This window comes from Lactuca virosa, chromosome 3 (genome assembly GCF_052849685.1).
Source record: "Lactuca virosa cultivar CGN04683 chromosome 3, Lactuca_virosa_CGN04683_v6, whole genome shotgun sequence".
In the NCBI taxonomy this organism is placed as follows: Eukaryota; Viridiplantae; Streptophyta; class Magnoliopsida; order Asterales; family Asteraceae; genus Lactuca; species Lactuca virosa.
In genome coordinates, this window is record NC_136428.1 from 348413232 (window position 1) to 348434152 (window position 20921).

General features: G+C 32.8%; 1 protein-coding gene across 1 annotated transcript; it reads left to right on the top strand.

Moving 5' to 3' along the window:
• The first annotated feature begins 2888 nt into the window (after positions 1–2888).
• LOC145167544 (protein LIGHT-DEPENDENT SHORT HYPOCOTYLS 4-like) lies at positions 2889–4209 on the top strand. Its single transcript, XM_079086766.1, has one exon. The coding sequence runs from the start codon at positions 3457–3459 to the stop codon at positions 4042–4044; it is 588 nt and encodes a 195-aa protein (XP_078942892.1). The 5' UTR covers positions 2889–3456; the 3' UTR covers positions 4045–4209.
• The last annotated feature ends 16712 nt before the right edge of the window (positions 4210–20921 follow it).

Consider the following 20921-nt stretch of genomic DNA (forward strand, 5'->3'; position numbering starts at 1 on the left):
CCGAGCACGCTTAACTGCAGAGTTCTTATGGGATCTGCTGCCCTCACGACTTTAAAACGCGTTGTGACAAAAAAGGTATCCACACCCCTTATAAGGAAATGTTTCGTTCTCCTTCCAAGCCGATGTGGGATCAGGTACAACCCACCTTCACATGTAATGCCCGTATTTCTAGGCTAGGCATTAAAGATGATGTAATAGTCTAGGCCAACCTTTGTAATTTGTTTTGAAATAATAAGATTTATTATTTGAGTATTATGTGTTTTATGCTTAATTATTATAATTTAATGAATTAAGGATAAAAATAAGCGTCGAAAATAAATGTTAGATAAAGCCGATATATATGAAGAAAGTTGTAGTGGTTGAAACAAGGATTCCGAAGATATAAAGAATACCGAAATCCGAGTTACAACGAAGAAGTTATGGCCTGTCAAAGTTTCGCGATAGAACCGACACGACATTGTATGACGTAAAAAGTGAATTTATGATAGAACGATTTTTAGCCTTAGCGATCTAAATGAAAGTCTTAGTGTCCGTTAAACCGAGAGCGTGCATAAAAAGAACGCCCAAATCTGACTTCGTATGAGGAAGTTATGATTTTTCTAAGTTTCAGCTTAGCAGTAGACAGCTAAAAACTCGAATTTTAGATCAAGTGATTTTTAGCCGACACAACCTAAACAAGAATTGAAGGTCTCGTCAAATGTAGTACAACAGTAAAAAGACAGACGAAAACGGACGTCTGATGAAGAAGTTATGAATTTTTAACGGACTTTTCTTGTCCCGACCTGTTAAAAATATAATAATAAAAATGAAGTCAAAATTAGCCGACGGGGTCTAAACGAAAGTTGTAGAGCATAATCTCACCTACGCGTAGATATAAAGAACGTCAAAAACAGAGCACATATGCGAAAGATATGCATTTCTAAAGTTCGGAGCACAAACTTCGAGACCTGACTGAACTCACGACGTGAACAAGAGGTTCACGACGTGAATTAGTGGATCGACACCTATCAAGCCTAGAAGACACACGGCAAACCTACGAGCTGATCAGGTTCAAAGTCACGACATGAACATACATGGTTCACGACGTGAATGATGAATTTTTATCCTATAAATACCAAGCAAGACCTCCGAGTTTTTGTTTACAAAATCTATTCTCTCTCACTCTCTACTTCTTCTCTAGCTACTTTTAACCCCCCCCCCCCCCCCCCGAGGTCTCGGTATCATCCTCGACACCCGAAGCAAGTCCCGACGCTCCGAAATTTCCGAGAAAATCATATTTTCAAGACGAAACTTTGCCCGCTTGAAGCCCGATTTTTGGGAAAACACACCGGTTTTATCGAAAACGATCATTTTAAGAAACGAAGTGCTGCTCGATTATCGTTAAATCAAGTGAGTGTGTAGTCACTTTCATCTTACACATAGATATGAAGTATTTTCTATAAAATACGTGCTATGTGTAATTATATTGTTTGTTTATTTGAGATGAGTGTTGAATAAATGTTTTATACAAGTTTTAAACTGTATATGTATTTTTTTATCTACAAATATGTTGGGTAAAACATGGGTAGATGAAATAGTTGATGTGTGTTAAAATGATGAGAGGCGTCGATGTTGCTGTTCTTGTTGTTGTGGTCGTCTAGCAGAGTATAAATGACGACCACGGACCTTTCTAGACAGTCCAGTGGAACGCTAGCAGGTTCGCAACTTGTAGGTGTTGGTGAACTATATGTTCATTGGTGTACTCCATCCCCCTCGTGGTTGCCTTAAGGACATGTATGGTTGGGGAATCCCCTTAGCAGTAGTGTCCATCCCGATGATGATCCTTAGGCTAGGTCCCTTATGATAGGTGTTTAGGGACGCAAAGTGAGGATAACGGGAACGGGTAATCAGGGATATTGTTGGTTGATTAAATTAATAAATTTATTTTTGGTTGATGAATTTAATAAATTTATTATTATTTGTGGGTTGAAAACCCTATATGCTCACCAGGCTTCCAAGTCTGACCCACTCAGCTTTTTATATCACAGGTAGTGGACCCAGAGCATAGTTGGATGACAACGAGAGATTTTTGGATTATAGGCCAGTAGTTATAAATAATTGTTGTAAAGCTTATAATGTATTGTTTATGCTTTTGGTCTGTTTCAGAACATGACATCCCAAGGTTTAGATATATAATGAAAATATATATTTCTTTAAGAAATGTTTTGATAAATTTTTATCATGTTTTGTTTTGGGAACAAATTCCGCAAAATCTTTTAAAAAGATTACTCTGATTTTATTTTAAAAGCATAAACAAAATCGGTCTTTTCTGGCCGAGAAATTTGGAGATGTCATATACTCTCTCTCTCTCTCTCTCTCTCTCTCTCTCTCTCTCTCTCTCTCTCTCTCTCTCTCTCTCTATATATATATATATATATATATATATATATATATATATATATATAGAATAGAATAGAATATCGATTGAATATACATTAAATAATTTTTTCAATCATCAATCATAGTAGGTTGATAACTTTTAGGTTAATTGTGAAGATTTTAAGATAAAACTAGTAAATGAATGTATTAAATAATGAAATGAAAGATTAGACATAAAACAATGTAAAAACAGATAGAAATAACAAGAAAAGTAAATCTTTAGATAATAAAAATATTCGTAATTATATTCGATATACTGTATATGTAGATATTGAAAGTTTAAAACACAAGATATTCAAATATTAAACTTTGTAATTAAATCAATAGGTTAACTGTGTACGTACCTATTAACTTTTAACTCCGGTGACTCTTTCTAGTTTACAATGTGCATCTAGAAAAATAGAATTTAGTCTGGTTCATATAAACATAACGTTACATAAGTTGTAAGTAACAGTAAAAACGTAGATTGAAAGAATATTTTTCTCTCTGATAGGTATAGTAGCATATTTGTGAACTCCACTTCTTTTTCCAACCACCATCCATCATCTCCCAAGCTTACTGTCAACCTCTTTTCATTTCCACAAAAGCCCTAATTTCAAACCTTTTTTTTGGACGATTGCACCATCAATTATCCATACCCTCCTTCTTTCTCTCTCTAGTACTTGCACTTGCATACCCTTTTCTAGGTAAAAAGAAAGAGAAATAACTGCTCATTTCTGCCAATCTTTCATTTAACACTTTCTTATTGACAAAACTACAAAACCCAAAACCAAGTCACTGCAGTTGATCTTCTCTAGCTTGTTTTTTCTAGCGTAAAGATTCATTCTTCATAAACTCTGATTCTTGATCTACACCCTCATGCGATCTTCTTTATCTTACTTCGTTTATCACTTCGAGATTCTTGTTGAAACCCTAAAGTACCATCCAGACCTAAAATTAGGGTTTCTTTTTTCTTGAATACCTATTGTTTTCTGGTGAAATCCTAGATTGGATTTAGCTGGATCTATCTTTTTTATTGTAGTCAATTATATATTAAAGATGGAAAAATATCACTCTTTTACAATGGATGTAGCTCAAGTACAAGATGTTGACTCGATCATCACTACGAACTTTAACACAAATATGTTGAGCACAACAGCCTCTTCATCCTCGTCAACTTCTTCTTCCCCGGCCACCACACTCAGCCGCTACGAGAACCAAAAACGCCGTGACTGGAACACTTTTGGACAGTACCTACGTAACCACCGTCCGCCGTTAACACTTTCCCGGTGCAGCGGTGCACATGTTCTTGAATTCCTCCGGTACCTTGACCAGTTTGGCAAGACAAAAGTCCATACCCAACTTTGTCCGTTCTTCGGCCATCCCAATCCACCAGCACCTTGCCCCTGCCCCCTCCGTCAGGCATGGGGCAGCCTTGATGCACTCATCGGCCGTCTCCGGGCAGCGTATGAGGAGAACGGAGGGAAGCCGGAGACTAACCCATTTGGAGCTCGTGCTGTCAGGCTTTATTTACGTGAAGTTAGAGATTCTCAAGCTAAAGCAAGAGGGATAAGCTATGAAAAAAAGAAGAGAAAACGGCCGCCGCAGCTGCCACAGTCGCTGCAGCCGCCTGCTCCACTTTCTTGATCAAGTTAGCTGCTTTCTAGTCCGAAAAGAATTCTACCCAATTAAATAACCCATCGTCATATGAATGGGTATATATTAACTTTAAACTCTTTCAATTTCTTGAATTGTATGTCCCTAAATTATCATGCCTGTGGTATTACTGTTGTTATTAGACGATTCACATAATTGCCACTGTTGATGACAGAAAAAAAAATGAGATAAGAAAAGGTAAGAAGCAGTGATTTCAGTGGTTGTTAAATTGCTACTGCTGGCTCTAATTCTGTATACAGCCTTCTAAATCAAACACCCGTGTGTGACTTCGTTAGTTTTCGATGATCAAAGGTTTGTAATGAAGGCAATGATGGTAATTATTTAAAGTATAAGTTTGTGATTTTTAAGAATTTCTTCTAACGTTTGGGGGTTTTCATTCTGATAAGTACCAGAAATTCTGTCAATGACACCCCTGGCAAGATAAAAACTAAATAAAATATATATTTAATGTTATTTATTTTATAGAAAGTATAGTTATTTCAGTCTTCACAGAAGAATCAAAATATTTGTTCGGAAATTAATAGTTTTTATTACTATGTAATTATTGATAAATTAACATACATGTTTGTGACATTGATATAGATGCCTGATATGAAAAGTATTTAAAAGAAATGTAACTACGTACTTAACGTTATAGGCAGAGTTCTATGTACATGTACTTGTAAGAAAGTCATTCTCATTTAGAAATGATGTCGATTTAACGTGTCATGCATGTGACCATGATAATGAAATTCAACTGTGAATGTAATAATGTTATATTTTCATATAAATTGTTTTAGAAGTCTTAAATGATACAATAATGTGATGCGTAGATTTTTTAAGGCTGATCGTCTATGCTTAATTAGATTTCTACCAAATCATTTTAGTTGGAATTAACTGATACAAATTTATAATAATACTCCAAAGATAATAATATTAGATGTTTTCTTCTCTTTTCATGTCATATTGACATGATATAACAATTTTATTAATTCTGCATTATAATAACATCTTGTTTTTGTTCATTTGTGTTTATTTTAGTATGTTAAACCAAATTCGTGTTTGTAAATGATATCTTGTTATTTGAAGAAGTTAATCAATTTTGTTGTCAATGATCTCTTGTAATTAATGTATTTAACCAGTTGTAATTTGCTTCTAATGTTTCAAGAATTTTTTTTATTAATTCATCTTATATATAATCTCAGTTATATATTTGTTTTCACTATAGTAATGTACTTTTAAGAAAATGTTTAACCAAAGCAGTTAATCTATGTCATGATTTAAAAAAATTCTCAATTCAATGAATTCATCATTCCACTATTTTAACTTCTAAACAAGTGACATCTCTAATGGTTGATTTTTTTCAATAGATTTAAAAAAAGTATAACTAATCTATCGTCATTTTAGAAATCTATCTAAAATGTTTTATAAAACTCTCTTATTTAAATAATCATTTTTTAAACATATATTATATGTAAAATATCACACACAAACAAAAATATAAAGACAATAATGTCGAATCTTTATTTTATATCTATAAAATATGACAAATCAATACGTCATAAAAAGAACTACAACACTCTAATATCTGAAAGAAATAGTTGAACGGAAAAAAAAAATATTGGTTTGAACTAAAAGCAAGTATGAGGATTAAGGTGTTGAAAAGATAAAAACGATTTGGATTATTTCCCTATGTTTCAATTTATATACACATCTTTTTTCCATCTTTTTTTTTGTTTTTATAAATTTGTTGAAGATGTATACTTTTAGTTTGAAATATATATGTTTGGAATAATATGGTAACACGAAGTGATGTCCAAATTTAATGTAATACAAAAGAAATACAAATAAATAAAAGTAGATTATTATAGAATCATCATTATTAGGTAGTGTCTTTTCCTTAAGATTCTAAGTATTAGTTGATAATACATGCATCTCATACATCCATATGTTTACCGTGTCTTTCATTTAGACGAATGAAGATTAGACTTGAGTAGAATGCGAAAATTCATAAAACAAATGAAAGCTTAATCTTAAAGAATAGTCTTTAACATAATAATGGAATTAATATATACGTACAACAACATATTGTCATGAAATCGTAACATCTAAATGAGAATCGATTTCTGTTTTTTGATTATTTCGATATGTTAACAAATTCAAACTCTCTATAAATATGTTTATCTAAAGTAATAAGAAAATAAATGAACATTTATATATATATATATATATATATATATATATATATATATATATATATATATATATATATATATTAGGTTACAACCCGTGGAAACTACGGGTAACAGATTTATAAAATTTTATGAAATTTCAAAGATTTAAGTTTTTTAGACATTTGTACTGATTATTTAAAATTACACCCATCATTCACTTCATATGAGATTTTGTACCTTTACCTATCATCATTCTTTTTATCCACATTGACCAAAGGATGCATCCATACAAAAATAAAAATAAAAAGAAAATAAGGATCCATTGTTAACTTATAGACCACAAAAACTAAAGCACAAGTGAATGAAACTTTTTTTTACATTATAAACTTTTAATTGTTTGAAATATTGAGTTTTCAGAATTATCCTCTGTTGATTATTCATTTGACAAACTAACCACCACTTCAAACCATTTTTTCAAGCACAAGAATCTCACATCTCCATCTTTGGTTCCTTTGCAAATAATCGAAACATTTGGAAGTATTTTGTAGAAAAGAACTCAAGTGGTTTCCTTCAATAAAAGATGTTTCTTCTTTGATTGTTTCAAGCTCATGTTAAGGGTTACCAGAAAATCATCCCTTCCCTGAAATTCAATGATAATATTGAGTTATTTGCTGACAAAATGTTATAGATTGGAAGAATAAAGAATGTTTGCTCAAATGTGAAAATGTAAATGTTGAAAAACAATAATTGTAACACCTGTTTCTTTTTTAAAAAAAAAGTAATAATTTTTGAAGTTTTAATAATATCATACCATGTTTACGAAAACCAGTTTATCAAAACCCCCAACTTTTGTTTCCAAAGCATACAAACATTTAAATATCAATATATTATATATTTTTCATTTTGTCTTTTATACCGTTGACAATTTTACGTCTTTTCAAAATTAAGGTAATTTCCATTTTTCTCAACCAAAACTTCTTGTATTTTGGTTAAAAGCTTATATCTCACATTTTATTAACTTACTCTAAGTTAATTTATTCGGCTTATTAAGAAATTTCAAATTTTTCAAAAAGTCAACAAAAGTCAAGCTGTTCACTTTTTAACGGCACCAAAAGTTAGCATATAGCCAACTTTAAACTCTCGTATCTTGTTCATACGATATACATATGAGTTGAATCAACTTGCTGCACCTTCCTCTCATTCCGGACTAAATTTTTGGCTCAATAATGAAATGATTTGGATATGTATAAGTCAAGTTATGCAACCCTAAAGATGGCACCTACATACTTTAAATTTCCAGACTTCAAAAATTTTCTGCATTCCAGCTTTGTGCAGAATTTTAGTCAACTTTAAACACACATAATTCTCTCAAATTAAGTCGGATTGGTTTGATTTGTTTTTCCTATGCTTTATTTGTTGTTTTGACGACAATTTAAAGCAAAGAATCACCTGCCTTCCTAAATTAAAATTAAGTTATACAACCTCAAACATGGGTTGTTGGATTTATTTAACTAAATTTTTGCATTTATTTTCATTTTGTTCAAAGATGGAATTAATGATTCCATTCCAACCTTCTTTGCATTTCACATATTGGTAACATACTTTCAAGTTGTATTTTCTTTGTAATTATAAAGATATACTTAATTACATCTGACAAATTTCCAACATTTCTAGCATTACTTACTTATGTATTCAAGTTAGCATAATTATTTTTCATCAAATAATCCTAATCTCAATTTCATGTCATAGTTCAAGCAAGCTAGAACACCCACCTGTAAAATCCTAGATAAATAAAAAGGTTAAATGCATACCTTATTCCAAAAACAATATCACTTGAAGGATATAAATGTACCTTCAAGGCTTCAAGAATCCAAGCATATAAGTTCATGAATTCTAGATTCCAAGAAAATATGCTCACAAAATATTTCATTTCTTCTTAACATATTTTTTGATCCAGGAGACACAAAATCAAATTAGTTTACAACTAAAATAAAATAGTTCACCTTTTGAAAAATCACCTTTATAACAATGGTAATCGAAAACAATAAAAATGAAAGTGAATCAAAGAATATGACAATAAAATATTTTCAAATAATACCAAAACCAAAGAAAAAAAACAACCACTACCCACCATACATATTTGATATTTCATTCAAGCATTCTAGCAAACACTTGGCAGGCAAAAGATGCAAGGCTTTATTCGGGCACTTCTCCATCACTGAAGTCGCACAACAATTCATCAACGTTGCAGCTTCTAGTTTGGAATACATTCAAGTAAGCCTAATGGATCAAAAACGTGTGACAGCAGAAAGAAGAAAATAGAAATAGAAGAGGCAGTAGTCGAACTAAAACGTTTTGCTTCTCGAATAAGTAAAAAAAAAGTTAAATTTAGCTGGAAAAAATCAATAACAATATCAAGTGTTATTACCTGCATCTATCTATTGATGATGTTTTCGACTTCCTCTAATCAAATGACTTGCTATTCTCCTCAAACTGGATGCATATGTGTCGCCATTCTCCTCGAATTGAAATTTTAAATATGAAGCTAAAAGTTGAAACAAATTTTGAAATCATTCAATCATTCAAATAGACATAAACGTGTGCGTAAATTGGGGGTTATTCATGGAAACTGTAATCAGAAGAGGGGAGATATTCATGGGATAAAATAGAGTCTTTTAAAGGGCATAAATTTGAGTTTAATAGTTTCTGCTTTCAAAAAATTTCCAGAAATAATTCCTGAATATAAGGGATTGCACTATTATTATGGAATTCAAATTAAATACATAAATTTGGGAAGGGTTTAAATTTTGATTTTGATTTATGGAGAGGGTGTAACGTGGGTGGACATCATCGTCTGATTTTATGGCCTGATTTTTCGGATTTATATGGTATGATGGTCAAATACAGCAATTAGCAATTGAGCGGGAAAATCAGTGAGTAAAATGCCAGAAGATTGACACGTGGCAAGGTAGTAGTGTATAATCGCGACACGTGGCAGTTTTTAGGAGTGTTTTATTATATATATATATATATATATATATATATATATATATATATATATATATTAGGTTTGTAGGTTTCGTACACAATCTTTTATTATATGGTTATTTAAAATGACACAATATTTTAAATAAATGGTCAATTTTTATTAACTAATGAAGAAAAATATAAAAAACATATCTATTATGAAATACAAAACAAAAATTAAATACTTCTATCCTAGTTAATAATGTATCACAAGCATCAATTAAATATGACAATTAGAAAAAAAAATACTTTTACTTTGTTGTTAATATCAGTTTCTTTTTATGGAATACAAAAATTTATGAATTTTGATATATTATGGTGCAGATGGTTCTAGATAAAAAATATACAGACTTAACTTTAGGCGTCATTACTTTGTATGTTGACGTTTACGATTGCAACATTGGTTTCTTGTATAATGACACTTTTGTATTCCCTTTCATCTCTTTCTCTCTCTCTCTCTCTCTCTCTCTATATATATATATATATATATATATATATATATATATATATATATATATATATATATATATATATATATAGAGAGAGAGAGAGAGAGAGAGAGGTAGGTTCAAATGTTTTCTCATATCTATTGTGTGATTGAATGCACCAATCAGAATTTAGTAAAAATTAACTTAATTTTTAATCAAATAAAGATAGATATTAAATGAATTTCATAATTATATGTATATTAAATGATATCCATACTTATAATTCTTTTTTTATGGAAACTAATTAAATTCGTCATTAATGTCAACAATAATATTCTTTCAGAATGAATTCATATCTAGAAGAATAAAAATGTATTCTAGCAGAATAAGAGTATATTCTAGTAGAATACATTCACGTTCTTTATATTCTATGCAATTTTATTGTATTTTAAGTGAGTGAGTGCTAAAACAAAACACGAACCCATACATAAATCTACATGTGAATTCATTCTGAAAAAATGTTATTGCTGACATTAATGACAAATTTAATTAGTTTCCACAAAAAGAAAATTATAATTATGGATATCGTTTAATATACATACAATTATTGAAATCGTTTAATATCTACCTTTATTTAATTAAATAATTATTTAATTTTACTAAATTCATGTTGATGCATTATAGCACACAATAAATGTAAGAAAGACATTAACCTAGCACTATATATATATATATATATATATATATATATATATATATATATATATATATATATATATATATATATATATATATATATATATAGTGACATCCTTTAATTTTCAGAACCAATTAACTTTACTCTACGCTTTAAAAATCATTTATTTATATTTTTGAAAAATCCCAGTATAAAAGATCATTTTGATTACAAATGTTTATTTCCAAAATGTTAAAACCCTAAGAATGTCATAATCAATACATATACATATGTTACAGTGTAAAGACTTGATGGTCCTGAATACTATTGCAGATTGTCTCTTATCACTCAACATCTTAATCAAGTTTCAGTGGCTTAAGTCTTGATACATGTGATGCTTATGAACTGAGTGGGTCAGGTTCGGGAAACCTGGTGAGATACATAGGGATTTCAATCCCACGATATTGATAAGATAATATTCTTTAATTATCAGACTCGCAAAAATTGTCTTAAATTCCTGCTTATCTATTCCTACTGATCCTCACAGATCCTAGTCCTAGATTATCAGGGATAAATTATCTCTCTTGATGAACCATTAAAAGATTGACTACACAGTTAGGGGCTGCCTGTGCCGGTGTAAGTCATAAAGGCTTATGAGCCGTCAGAGTATTTGATGAATATGGTTTTCCAATTCATATATGTTTATGAGTAATGGGCTCACACTAGCAACATAATTCATGAGACCGTCTAAAATGATCAAGTGTTGTCACCTACTCTGTAGGGTGGCCATTAATACCGCTAACACTTACCTGATCGGAACCCACCATTTTGGGTCATCCCGAATGAGCTACCGTACATCGACACCTGATAGTGTCATGGAACAGAACTTTACTCTCATTTCCTAGGTTACACACATTCTCCTAATGAGACTACCTAATATCAAACTTAATTGAGCTAGGTATATTACATGGGTTTAAGTTTATCTGTACACTAGATTACAGTTTATGTAACCAACCTTAATACCAACTCTATTCTTGGGTGACATTAACCTAATTCTAGTGTATTTATAAACCATATGCATTAGGTATTGTTATTCTTTTATCTTCTTAGCAATGCTACTTTTAATACAATTATATGATGTTATCTATTTAATACTAACATAAGATAGAACCATATCTGGTTCGCACATAGCACAATATGTATCCTAACATATAATCCATGCAATAAGCACATAATTAACATACGACTTCCAACAAATATTTAATATTTTATTTTAATATTTGTATGAAATCATGTTCGTGAAAGTGACTATACACTCACCAGACAAAGTTTCTGGTGATTGGTGAATTGGGCAGAGCTTCACCTTACACCTTTTTCCCGAAGACCTAGATGTACATAACGCTAAGTCTTAGTCTAATTTCATACTTCATGGAACTATTATCCTAAGGGTTTAGATTCCTCGATAATCCCAAAGTCTACTTCAAGATCTAAATAAGGAATAACCATGTAACATCATATCAGAGGTAGGGTTCGTTTGGTATACATAGTATACTCTTTGGAGATGCCACTTTAAACGCCTCACTAAATCCAGCCTAGACATCACTCCTGTAAGTAGATCAATCAATATAACGACATGGAATTACTGATAATGTTATTTATAGGTTCATAATAACGACTTATGACCATAAATAAAAGTAAAACTGAAAATGATAAAGTGTAGCTTAACTTACAATTGATTTAGTGAAAAGCAGGGAATTATGCGGGGAAAATATTAACTCGGGATCTCTTACTCGAAAGCTATTACTCAGATGAGTACTCAGAGGTGTCATAGGGCTTCGCCGTAGGCTAAAACTAAGGGAAAATGGGGATAAAATTGAAGGAAATCGAGAGAGAAAGTATGAGTGGTCATTGGCGGAGCTTTATTAGGGCAAGAAGGTTGTGCCCCCCCCCCCTTGATTTTTTGGTTAGAAACAGTCCTTATTGTTTCATTTTATACATTTTAGGCCCAAAAATATAAAATTTTGGCTGTGCCCCCCCCCCCCCCCTGTTTACCAATTTTTATACATATTAGATTCCCCCCCCCCCCCCCCGAATCAAATGTTCAAGCTCTGCCCCTGTGGGTGATGTGAACGAGAATGAGGCTGAGCACATCTATTTAGAATAATATGAACAAGTAGATTATAATCAAATAATTCCATGGAAGATATGATCAAACTAGATGAACATACAAGAGTAAATAAGATTTATGAGTTCATTAGAGAGTAAATAATAGTTCTAAAGAATGATGAAAGAACTAAACTCCAAAAGATACCCTCTTTATCTAATTAACCCTCCTATAGATACTGCGTCAGAGAAGAGTCAGTTTGGCTCTGACGAATGAGGTCAGGATACATTAATCAACAGTCTAAACTGCAAACCTAAGTAATAAACAAATATGCTAACGCAACCAATACTATCACATACAAAACATTAAAGATATATACATGCCACACTTGTGAAACCTTTCGCATACACACTTGACACAACTTTACAATCTATGAGACTTAACAGGTTTGTTCGGTTTATAAATTAAAAACTAGATTTATAATTTTAATGAGTTTATTTTATATAATATCCTTAGCACATCAAGTTTTTGGAATCGTTGTCGAGGAATGGATTTCAACTACTATTACTTTATCTAGTTATCAATTAATTGAGTCTTTATGAAATGAAAGTTAATTTGGTTTTTTGTGTGATTTTAATTTTAATTTTTCATTGATAACATTTTTGTTGTAGGAAAGGTATTTTGCTATTATGGTGTGCAAGAATTTTAAGAAGTTCAATTGTGGGGTCATAACCAAAGAAATCTAATCGAAAAAAATAGAGTATTTTTTTTAGACAGATGTCACACCACGACTACCATTGTTGTGCTACAAATAAACATTTTAGTCATTGGACACTATGCAATTTTACCAATCGCGCCATGAATTTTTGCCAGATGCAACAAATCCTTTAATTTTCTATATGAATGGGTTTGCCAATTGCAATAGATTAGGGAATTCCTAACCTTATTAGTTTACTAATTTGGTAATTCATCCAACTCAAACCCCACAGTGTAGTATAGCAAGGCATTCTTGGGGATTATTAGCATAAATTAAAAATCACAAGGTAGCAAAAAATTCAACATATTTACCTAAGTGCACATACATCCTAGAATCTAGGTTTTAATAGTTATAACAACATACTTTAAAAATAAATAAAAGAAAGAAACTACTAACCTCCTTTATTTCTTGATTGTGATCTCGTGACTGCCACTTCGTTTCAAGGATGAAGGATTGAACGTAGCACCTCTCTAATAGAATCAGACCCACACACCAAAAGCGAAAGAAAGAAACCCAAAACCAAGGTTTATATGAAAATAACCAACCTTAGGAGAGATATTGTGATTTTCGGCTTAGGAGAGAGAAAGAGAGAGAGAGAGAGAGAGAGAGAGAGAGAGAAAGTAGGGACAATTTTCTTAAAAGAATAAAAAACTTTAGGGATTACCCCTAGCAATCTATTTATAGGTTGCAGATAACATCGTAAAAGGGATCAAATTATAGGGGCCCATATATATATTAGTCAGGGATCTACCAAGAAGTTTAAATGTAAGCACTAAATCATTAAGGGCCCATATATATTGCTTCCTAGTTAGGAGAAGGAACAAATAAAATTTGATTACATAGTTTATGTTTTTTCATCAAATCATACATGGAAATACCCTTTATGACTACCTGTTATGAATAGCGTTGGAGCACACCAATGCACAACTGATTTTGCAAACAAAACCCCAAATATGTAGCTTGGTTGATGAATAAAACATATTGTCATCTTAGAATTAGTTGTGACTAAATCCATGAAGTGATCTCTACGTGCAGGTTGTCCTAATACTTAAAATATCTACTTTCAAGTACTCACATAGTGTTAGCACAATTTCTATGTAATGTCCAATCTCGTATGGTCCAATCAACTAACACTCATCAGAGTCTTAAATCACTCGCCCACTTCTTAGATTATGACCGACTATGGAAGTTTGATATAATTACAAAATTCGGAAATAAGGTCCAAAACATGCAAAAGCAAAGCATAGTACTTGAATTAACATAACTTTAATAGCGACAAAAGCTTTTTGTTAAGACTCTTCAAAATACAGATTAACATGATTACATTTCATATTGTTATATGTTTCATAATAATTCAAACTAACAACTAAACTATTACATCAAATCACTATCTAGTCCCATGCCAATGCTCCTTACATGACCATCATGTTTCTCTCTTGATAGTGGCTTCTTGAATGGATCAACACGATTCTCCTCAGATGATACCTTCTTCAAGCCGATGTCTCTGTCTTCCACTCTATGTAGAACGTAATCATAATTTCTTAGTATGTGCATCGAATTACCATGGTCCTTGGGCTATTTAGTCAAGGCGATTGCATCATCGTTATAACATTAGATCTCCATAGGCTCTTTGATGGTTTATACGACTCCAAGATCACAAATGAAGTATTTAACCAGGTAGCCTCCTTTTCTGCTTCATATGCTGCAATATACTCACACTCACATGTCGAGTCTGACATCGTCTTCTATTTGGAACCTTTCCACGTAACAGTTACTCCATTCAGCAAAAACACCCAACCTGACAACGAACATGAGTTTTCCCTGTCACTCTAGAAACTTGCATCTGAATACTCGGTAAATCACAACTCCTCTCTTGCTCCATATACCAATAACATATCCTTATTTCTTTTTAGATACTTGAGGATATTCTTTATGGCCATCCAATGACTATCTCTAGGATTCTCTTGATATCGACTCACCATGTTTAGAGAATGTAACACCCCTTACATAGGCCTATTTGAATTAGACTTTATTAAAATCTTTCAAAATAATTTTAGAGTTTTAGTTTGCAGAAAAAAAAATTTCAAAGTTTAATTCAAATACTTTACAAAGCTCAAACATGGATAATGGGCCAAATTAAGAATTTCCAAAACATTTAGTGTTTTAATACAATAAATCACACGCGGGTGTTACAATAGATATTAAAAAAAGTTGAAGAAAATATTACATTTGTGTGCCACCTATAACAATTTATCAACAAGTAGATTAGGATATGGGGAGCCTAGTGAGTACTATCCTAGGAGTAGACATTATGGGAGGTGTATGAAAGAACAGTGAGGTTCATACACCAATGTACAAACCCGTACCATCTCAAATCAACAAAATCAATATCAAAAGTAACTTGTGATAAATATTATATTAGTCAAAGTACATTTTCATTAATGACAAATCCCATAAAATCTTCACAAGTGAATAAACAATATGACGTAGATGTACCTCAAGTAAAAGCTTCTCAATAATCAAAATCCTAACAAGATCATATAGATGCAAATAATAATCATACGAGTTACAAAACATTTGGAGACGATAGTTTGATCAACAAATTAGTTTACAAAACTTGTCACTTTTCCATATATATATATATATATATATATATATATATATATATATATATATATATATATATATATATATATTCAGGAAGAACAATCCAATGGATAATTGTTGGGGCTATATTTTGTTGTGTTAATTTTGTATTATTATTATAGTCCATTAGTAACGGGTTGGGCTTATCCACCCGAATTATGTATTGTGATTGGGTTAGAGTATTTATAGTGCATGCATGCACCGTGTTTTGGAATCGATCCTATGGTAACCCTACTCTGCCTTTACAGTAGCAGTTCTTTATCGAGTTCTTCTAAGGCAGAGATTATTAATCATTCGGCACAACTTTGTTCTTCATTCTTGTGTTCTGATACTTTTACCTGTTTGAATCTAATCGATATTACAAGTTTTATTCTCTCCAATTGGTATCAGAGTAGGAGATTGTGTAAATCTACGCAAATCTTCTGTCAAATTTCATTAGGGTTTCCGCTTTTATTAGATCTATTCTAGTCATCTCCATCGTTATTATTGATAGTAGACATTGAATGTTGATCTATATTCTAAACTAAACTCGATTTTCAGTTTACATATCTGATTCTTAACAGGTTTTATTGAGTCGACAATCATGCAACATGATGATTTACACATCAACTCCATTAATCTCTCAAGTAGTATTGGATCTACAACAAGGATCCCTATACTCTTTCCAAACGATTATGAATTGTGGGCACTACACTTTGAGGATTACGTGCTAGGTCTTGAAGATAATGGATCCTTGATATGGGATGCCATAACCAAGGAGACGTTTGCTCATACTAGTACAAAAAGGGTTATCAAAACTCAAGCCGAGTACAACGATCTTCTTCTGGAAGTTGCAGATGTGCCTAAAGACGAAAAAGACAATCTAATCAGTAATGTCAAGGCTATGAGGATCATCCGTTTTGCTTTGCCTACCGACACGTTTCGCTTAGTGAGCTCCTGTGAAACAACAAAAGTAATATGGGAAAGGCTTAGGGAACTTTACTCAAATGACACTGATCTTGAGCATTCTATTCAGACTTTGTTGCTTTCAGAGCTTGGAGCTTTTGTTCAAAATCCTGAGGAGAAACTGGACCAAACATTCAACTGTTACAACCATCTTTTGAGCAGGATGGTGAAGCACAAGATAAAACGTGAATTGATAGAGCAAAAGGTCACGTTCATGAATGGGTTGAGATCCGAATGGAAGACTGTGGTGTCGACGGTTAAAGCACATGTGCAGTTCAAAAACTACTCCTTGACAAGTGAGGAAAAATTTGTTTCTACCATGGGTTCGTTAGCTCTTGTAGAAAAGGGTAAGAAGGTTGATGATGATGATTCAGAGTCTGATTTTTTGAATTGTGAACTCTCAAAAGAAGAGTATGTATGATGGTGTCCAATTTAAAAAGATTCGCAAAGAAGAACTGTGGACGCAACAAAAACCGAAACTGGCAGGGAAGTTACAGCTCATAGAAGGTGAAGGATGAGAGTTCTAACAACTCTCAAAAGGAATAAGTGAAGAAGGAGAAAAAGCTTGTGGGAGACTCCGACTATGGCTGTAATTATTGTCATGGCAAAAATCATCTGGCTAAGGAGTGCATGCTAAGAAGAATGAATCAGAAGAAAGAGGAAGATGATGATGAGGCTTATTTTCTCAGGAAGCTGGAGGAAATTAAAAAGAAGAAAAATGCAGACGACGCTAAACCTGCTTTGATTGTGCAGGAAAAGGATGATGAGTTTGGAAGGGTTGAAGTGTGGTCGATTGATTCAGAAGACGAAGAGGTTCGCAGAGCTACTCATGGGAGAAGCTTCGTTGCGAAGGATGATGTTTCGCAGTTTAGTGGAAGATGCCTAATGGTGAGCAATGAAGTTTCACAGCAAAGAGGATATGCTTCGGACAACTGTTTCACTGCGAAAGCTCTTTTGGAGCAAATCAATGAATGTGAGAAGATGATCAGTAAGGTAAATTCTATTCTCAAATCTCTAAAAATTCATATGTCCCGGTATGAAACTAAATTAAAAGACTTAAGATTTTTATTTTCAAGTTTTAGTGATAGTCTAAAACGAAACCGTTTAACTAATTTTAACTTAATCGATCAACTCGGCAGGGTTTCAAACAGAAGTGAAGAGAGGGGCATGTGGATTGAGAAGTTAGAGTCGGATTTAGCTAGGTCTAAGGATGATTTAATTTATTCGCAACGTGACAATTTGGGCCTTTTGAAACAACGAAACATTTTTTGTTTAATTGCAAAACATCTTTATTTTAATATTACACAGCTGCATATTGACTGTGAAATAGGAAAGAAAATCCACAAGATGATTTTGCACTTTCTTGAATTGAAAGAGGATGAAATCGATGCAGACTGTTACAGGTGCAAATCAATCATGTCATCAGAAGAAGTCTCGGATGCCTACAAAAATCGGTCTGGACAAAATTGAATTTTACATACAGTCCAAAGACATAACGAAATGTTAAGACAAATTTTGGATGAAAAAGATAAAGAGAAAATCAAATCAGAAACTGTATAGAAATTTGACTCTCTATGCACTAAGTTGAGTTCAGAAAAAAAAAACTTAATGTTGAAAATGTGTCTGAATTCGACGATGATAGTGACATGAGTGAGATCTCTGTGGCAGATGAGGTTGATTGTTCAGAATTTTTTAAAAGCAATCCTGAACTTGCGAAAGTCTTAATTTCTGAAAATTCAGTTGAGTTTGCTCGTATTTCTGAAAATAATCCAAAGATTTTAAAAGAAAAAGATTTAGTTTTCCAAAAGGTTAGAACAGTTCCTAACCAAGTTTTCGCAACTACTAGACTAAACAAAAATCATACTATAGAACTAACGTCCCAGGTAGAAGAAGACAACGCTGATGGGTGCAATGAATATTTTTGGTCAGCCCCCATTGACAATGCAGATGAAACCAAAGGTCTTGGAGAACGAAAGGAAGATATGTAGCAGAACCACTGAACAAGGTCAACTCAAGCTACACGAAAGGAAGTCCGAGTGGAACCAAGAATGTTCCAAATGAAACATCATCTGAAAAAGCTGAAACTCCTATTAGAAAGTCGAAACCTAGGGCTAGTGTTCATAAGTCCTCTGAGCAATTTGCTGCTCAAAAACGTCAAAGAAATGCGAGATATAATAAAAATCTAAAGGAAAGAAATCATTTATGGAGATCCAAAAATCCTAACTTTGTTTATGAAGAAAAATAATCAAATCCAAATGCGAATGTCTCTTCACATGCGAACCCTAGAAGCTTTTCAAAAACTCAGTCTCAGTCTCCACAGGTTTCAAAGCAAAAAGCTTTTCAAAAACCCTCTTTTTCAAATCAAGCGAAACCTATGGAGAAGTCAAAATCTCACTTCTCTCCTAACAAGAACGCTTCACATTTAGCCAAGACCTCGAAAGATGTTAAGGGTAAAGGAAAAGTAGTTTCGGAGCCTAAAAGTCCTTTCAAGAGGTCCGAAACTAACCCAAAAAGAGTTGAGAAGAAGTTTGTCAAGCAACAAATCCAATATAAACAAAGGAAAATATACACAAAGGATAAGAACTTAAAAGATAATAGGATCAATGTTTTTCAAATCACATAGAAAGATAACTCCACTTTGATTAAACGATCTTATTTAGTTGACATTGCAATTACTTTTCATGTTTTTGTGAAAGCCTCATGTGGACCCAAACAACTTTGGGTTCCTAAATCTCTTTGATTTTTGTAGGGGATTTGTGACAAGCAGTTTGACTCAGAATGGTACATTGATAGTGGTTGCTCATGTCCCATGACAAGAAGGAAGGAAGAATTGAGAGAATTTAGAGCATTGAAGGATGGAGGAAGAGTCAAATATAGAAATAACTCTCTTAGGGAGATTAAGGGTTATGGAATGATTACGATTGGATAATTCTATATTTGAAAGGTAGCCTATGTGGAAGGCCTACAACACAACCTAATCGTGTATCATAATTGGTTGTAGGCACAGGCTTCAAAGTGTCGTTCGATGATGAAGGATTGGAGATAATTAAGAAGAAATCCAAAACTATGTTGTTGAAGTCCAAGCGAAAAGGCGAGATGTATCTACTTAATCTGAATCCCATCAAAGGAAAGCCAGCCATATGCCTTCTTATGAAAGCACCTTCGGATGATACTTGGTTTTGGCACCAAAGGCTCTCACATCTCAACTTCAAAGATACCAATAAACTCTTACTTGGTGGTCATGTGCGAGGGCTACCATTGCTGAAGTTTGAGAGGGATCATCTCTGTGTGGCCTGCGAACTAGGCAAGCAAAGCAGGAAGAGTCATTTAACAATAATAAACACCAAAGTGATCTTGCCACTTGAGCTTTTACATGTTGATCTCTGTGGCCCATCTGCCATCGAAAGAATTGGTGGTAACAAGTATATTTTAGTTATTGATGACGATTTTCCAAATTTATGTTGGTGTATTTTCATGAGCATAAATTAGAAGCCACACATAAGCTCAAGGACTTTATAAAGCAGATCGAGTTTCAACTGCGAAAGCTAGTTTGTAACATTCGTTGTGACAATGGACCAGAGTACAAAAACCAAACGTTTGAAGAATTCCTGACTAAAAAAGGAGTAGCTCACAACTTTTTAGCTCCTTACACTCCTCAACAGAACGGGGTCGTTGAAAGGCGAAATCGATCTCTGTGTGAAGCTGCGAGAACCATGTTATCGTTTGCGAACCTGTCACCCTACTTTTTTGCAGAAGCTATCGGCACAGCCTGTTTCACACAAAACCGATCCTTCCTGAATAAAATATTTTCCATTACCCCTTATGAAATTAATATAAAAGAAAACCTAATGTTAAGTTTTTCCATGTCTTTGGTTCCAGGTGCTTCATCTTTAATTCTAAGGAACAAAGGAACAAATTCGATGAGAAAGCTGACGAAGGAACTTTCTTGGGGTATTCTTTAACGTCGAAGGCATATCTGATTCTAAATGAAAGATTAAAAAGAATCGAAGAGACCTACTATGTCACCTTTGATGAAACCTATCTTAAGAAGTGTCAAAAGGTCGACTCCCAATCAGAGGAAATCTTTCCCGTGAAAAATCCGATGACAATT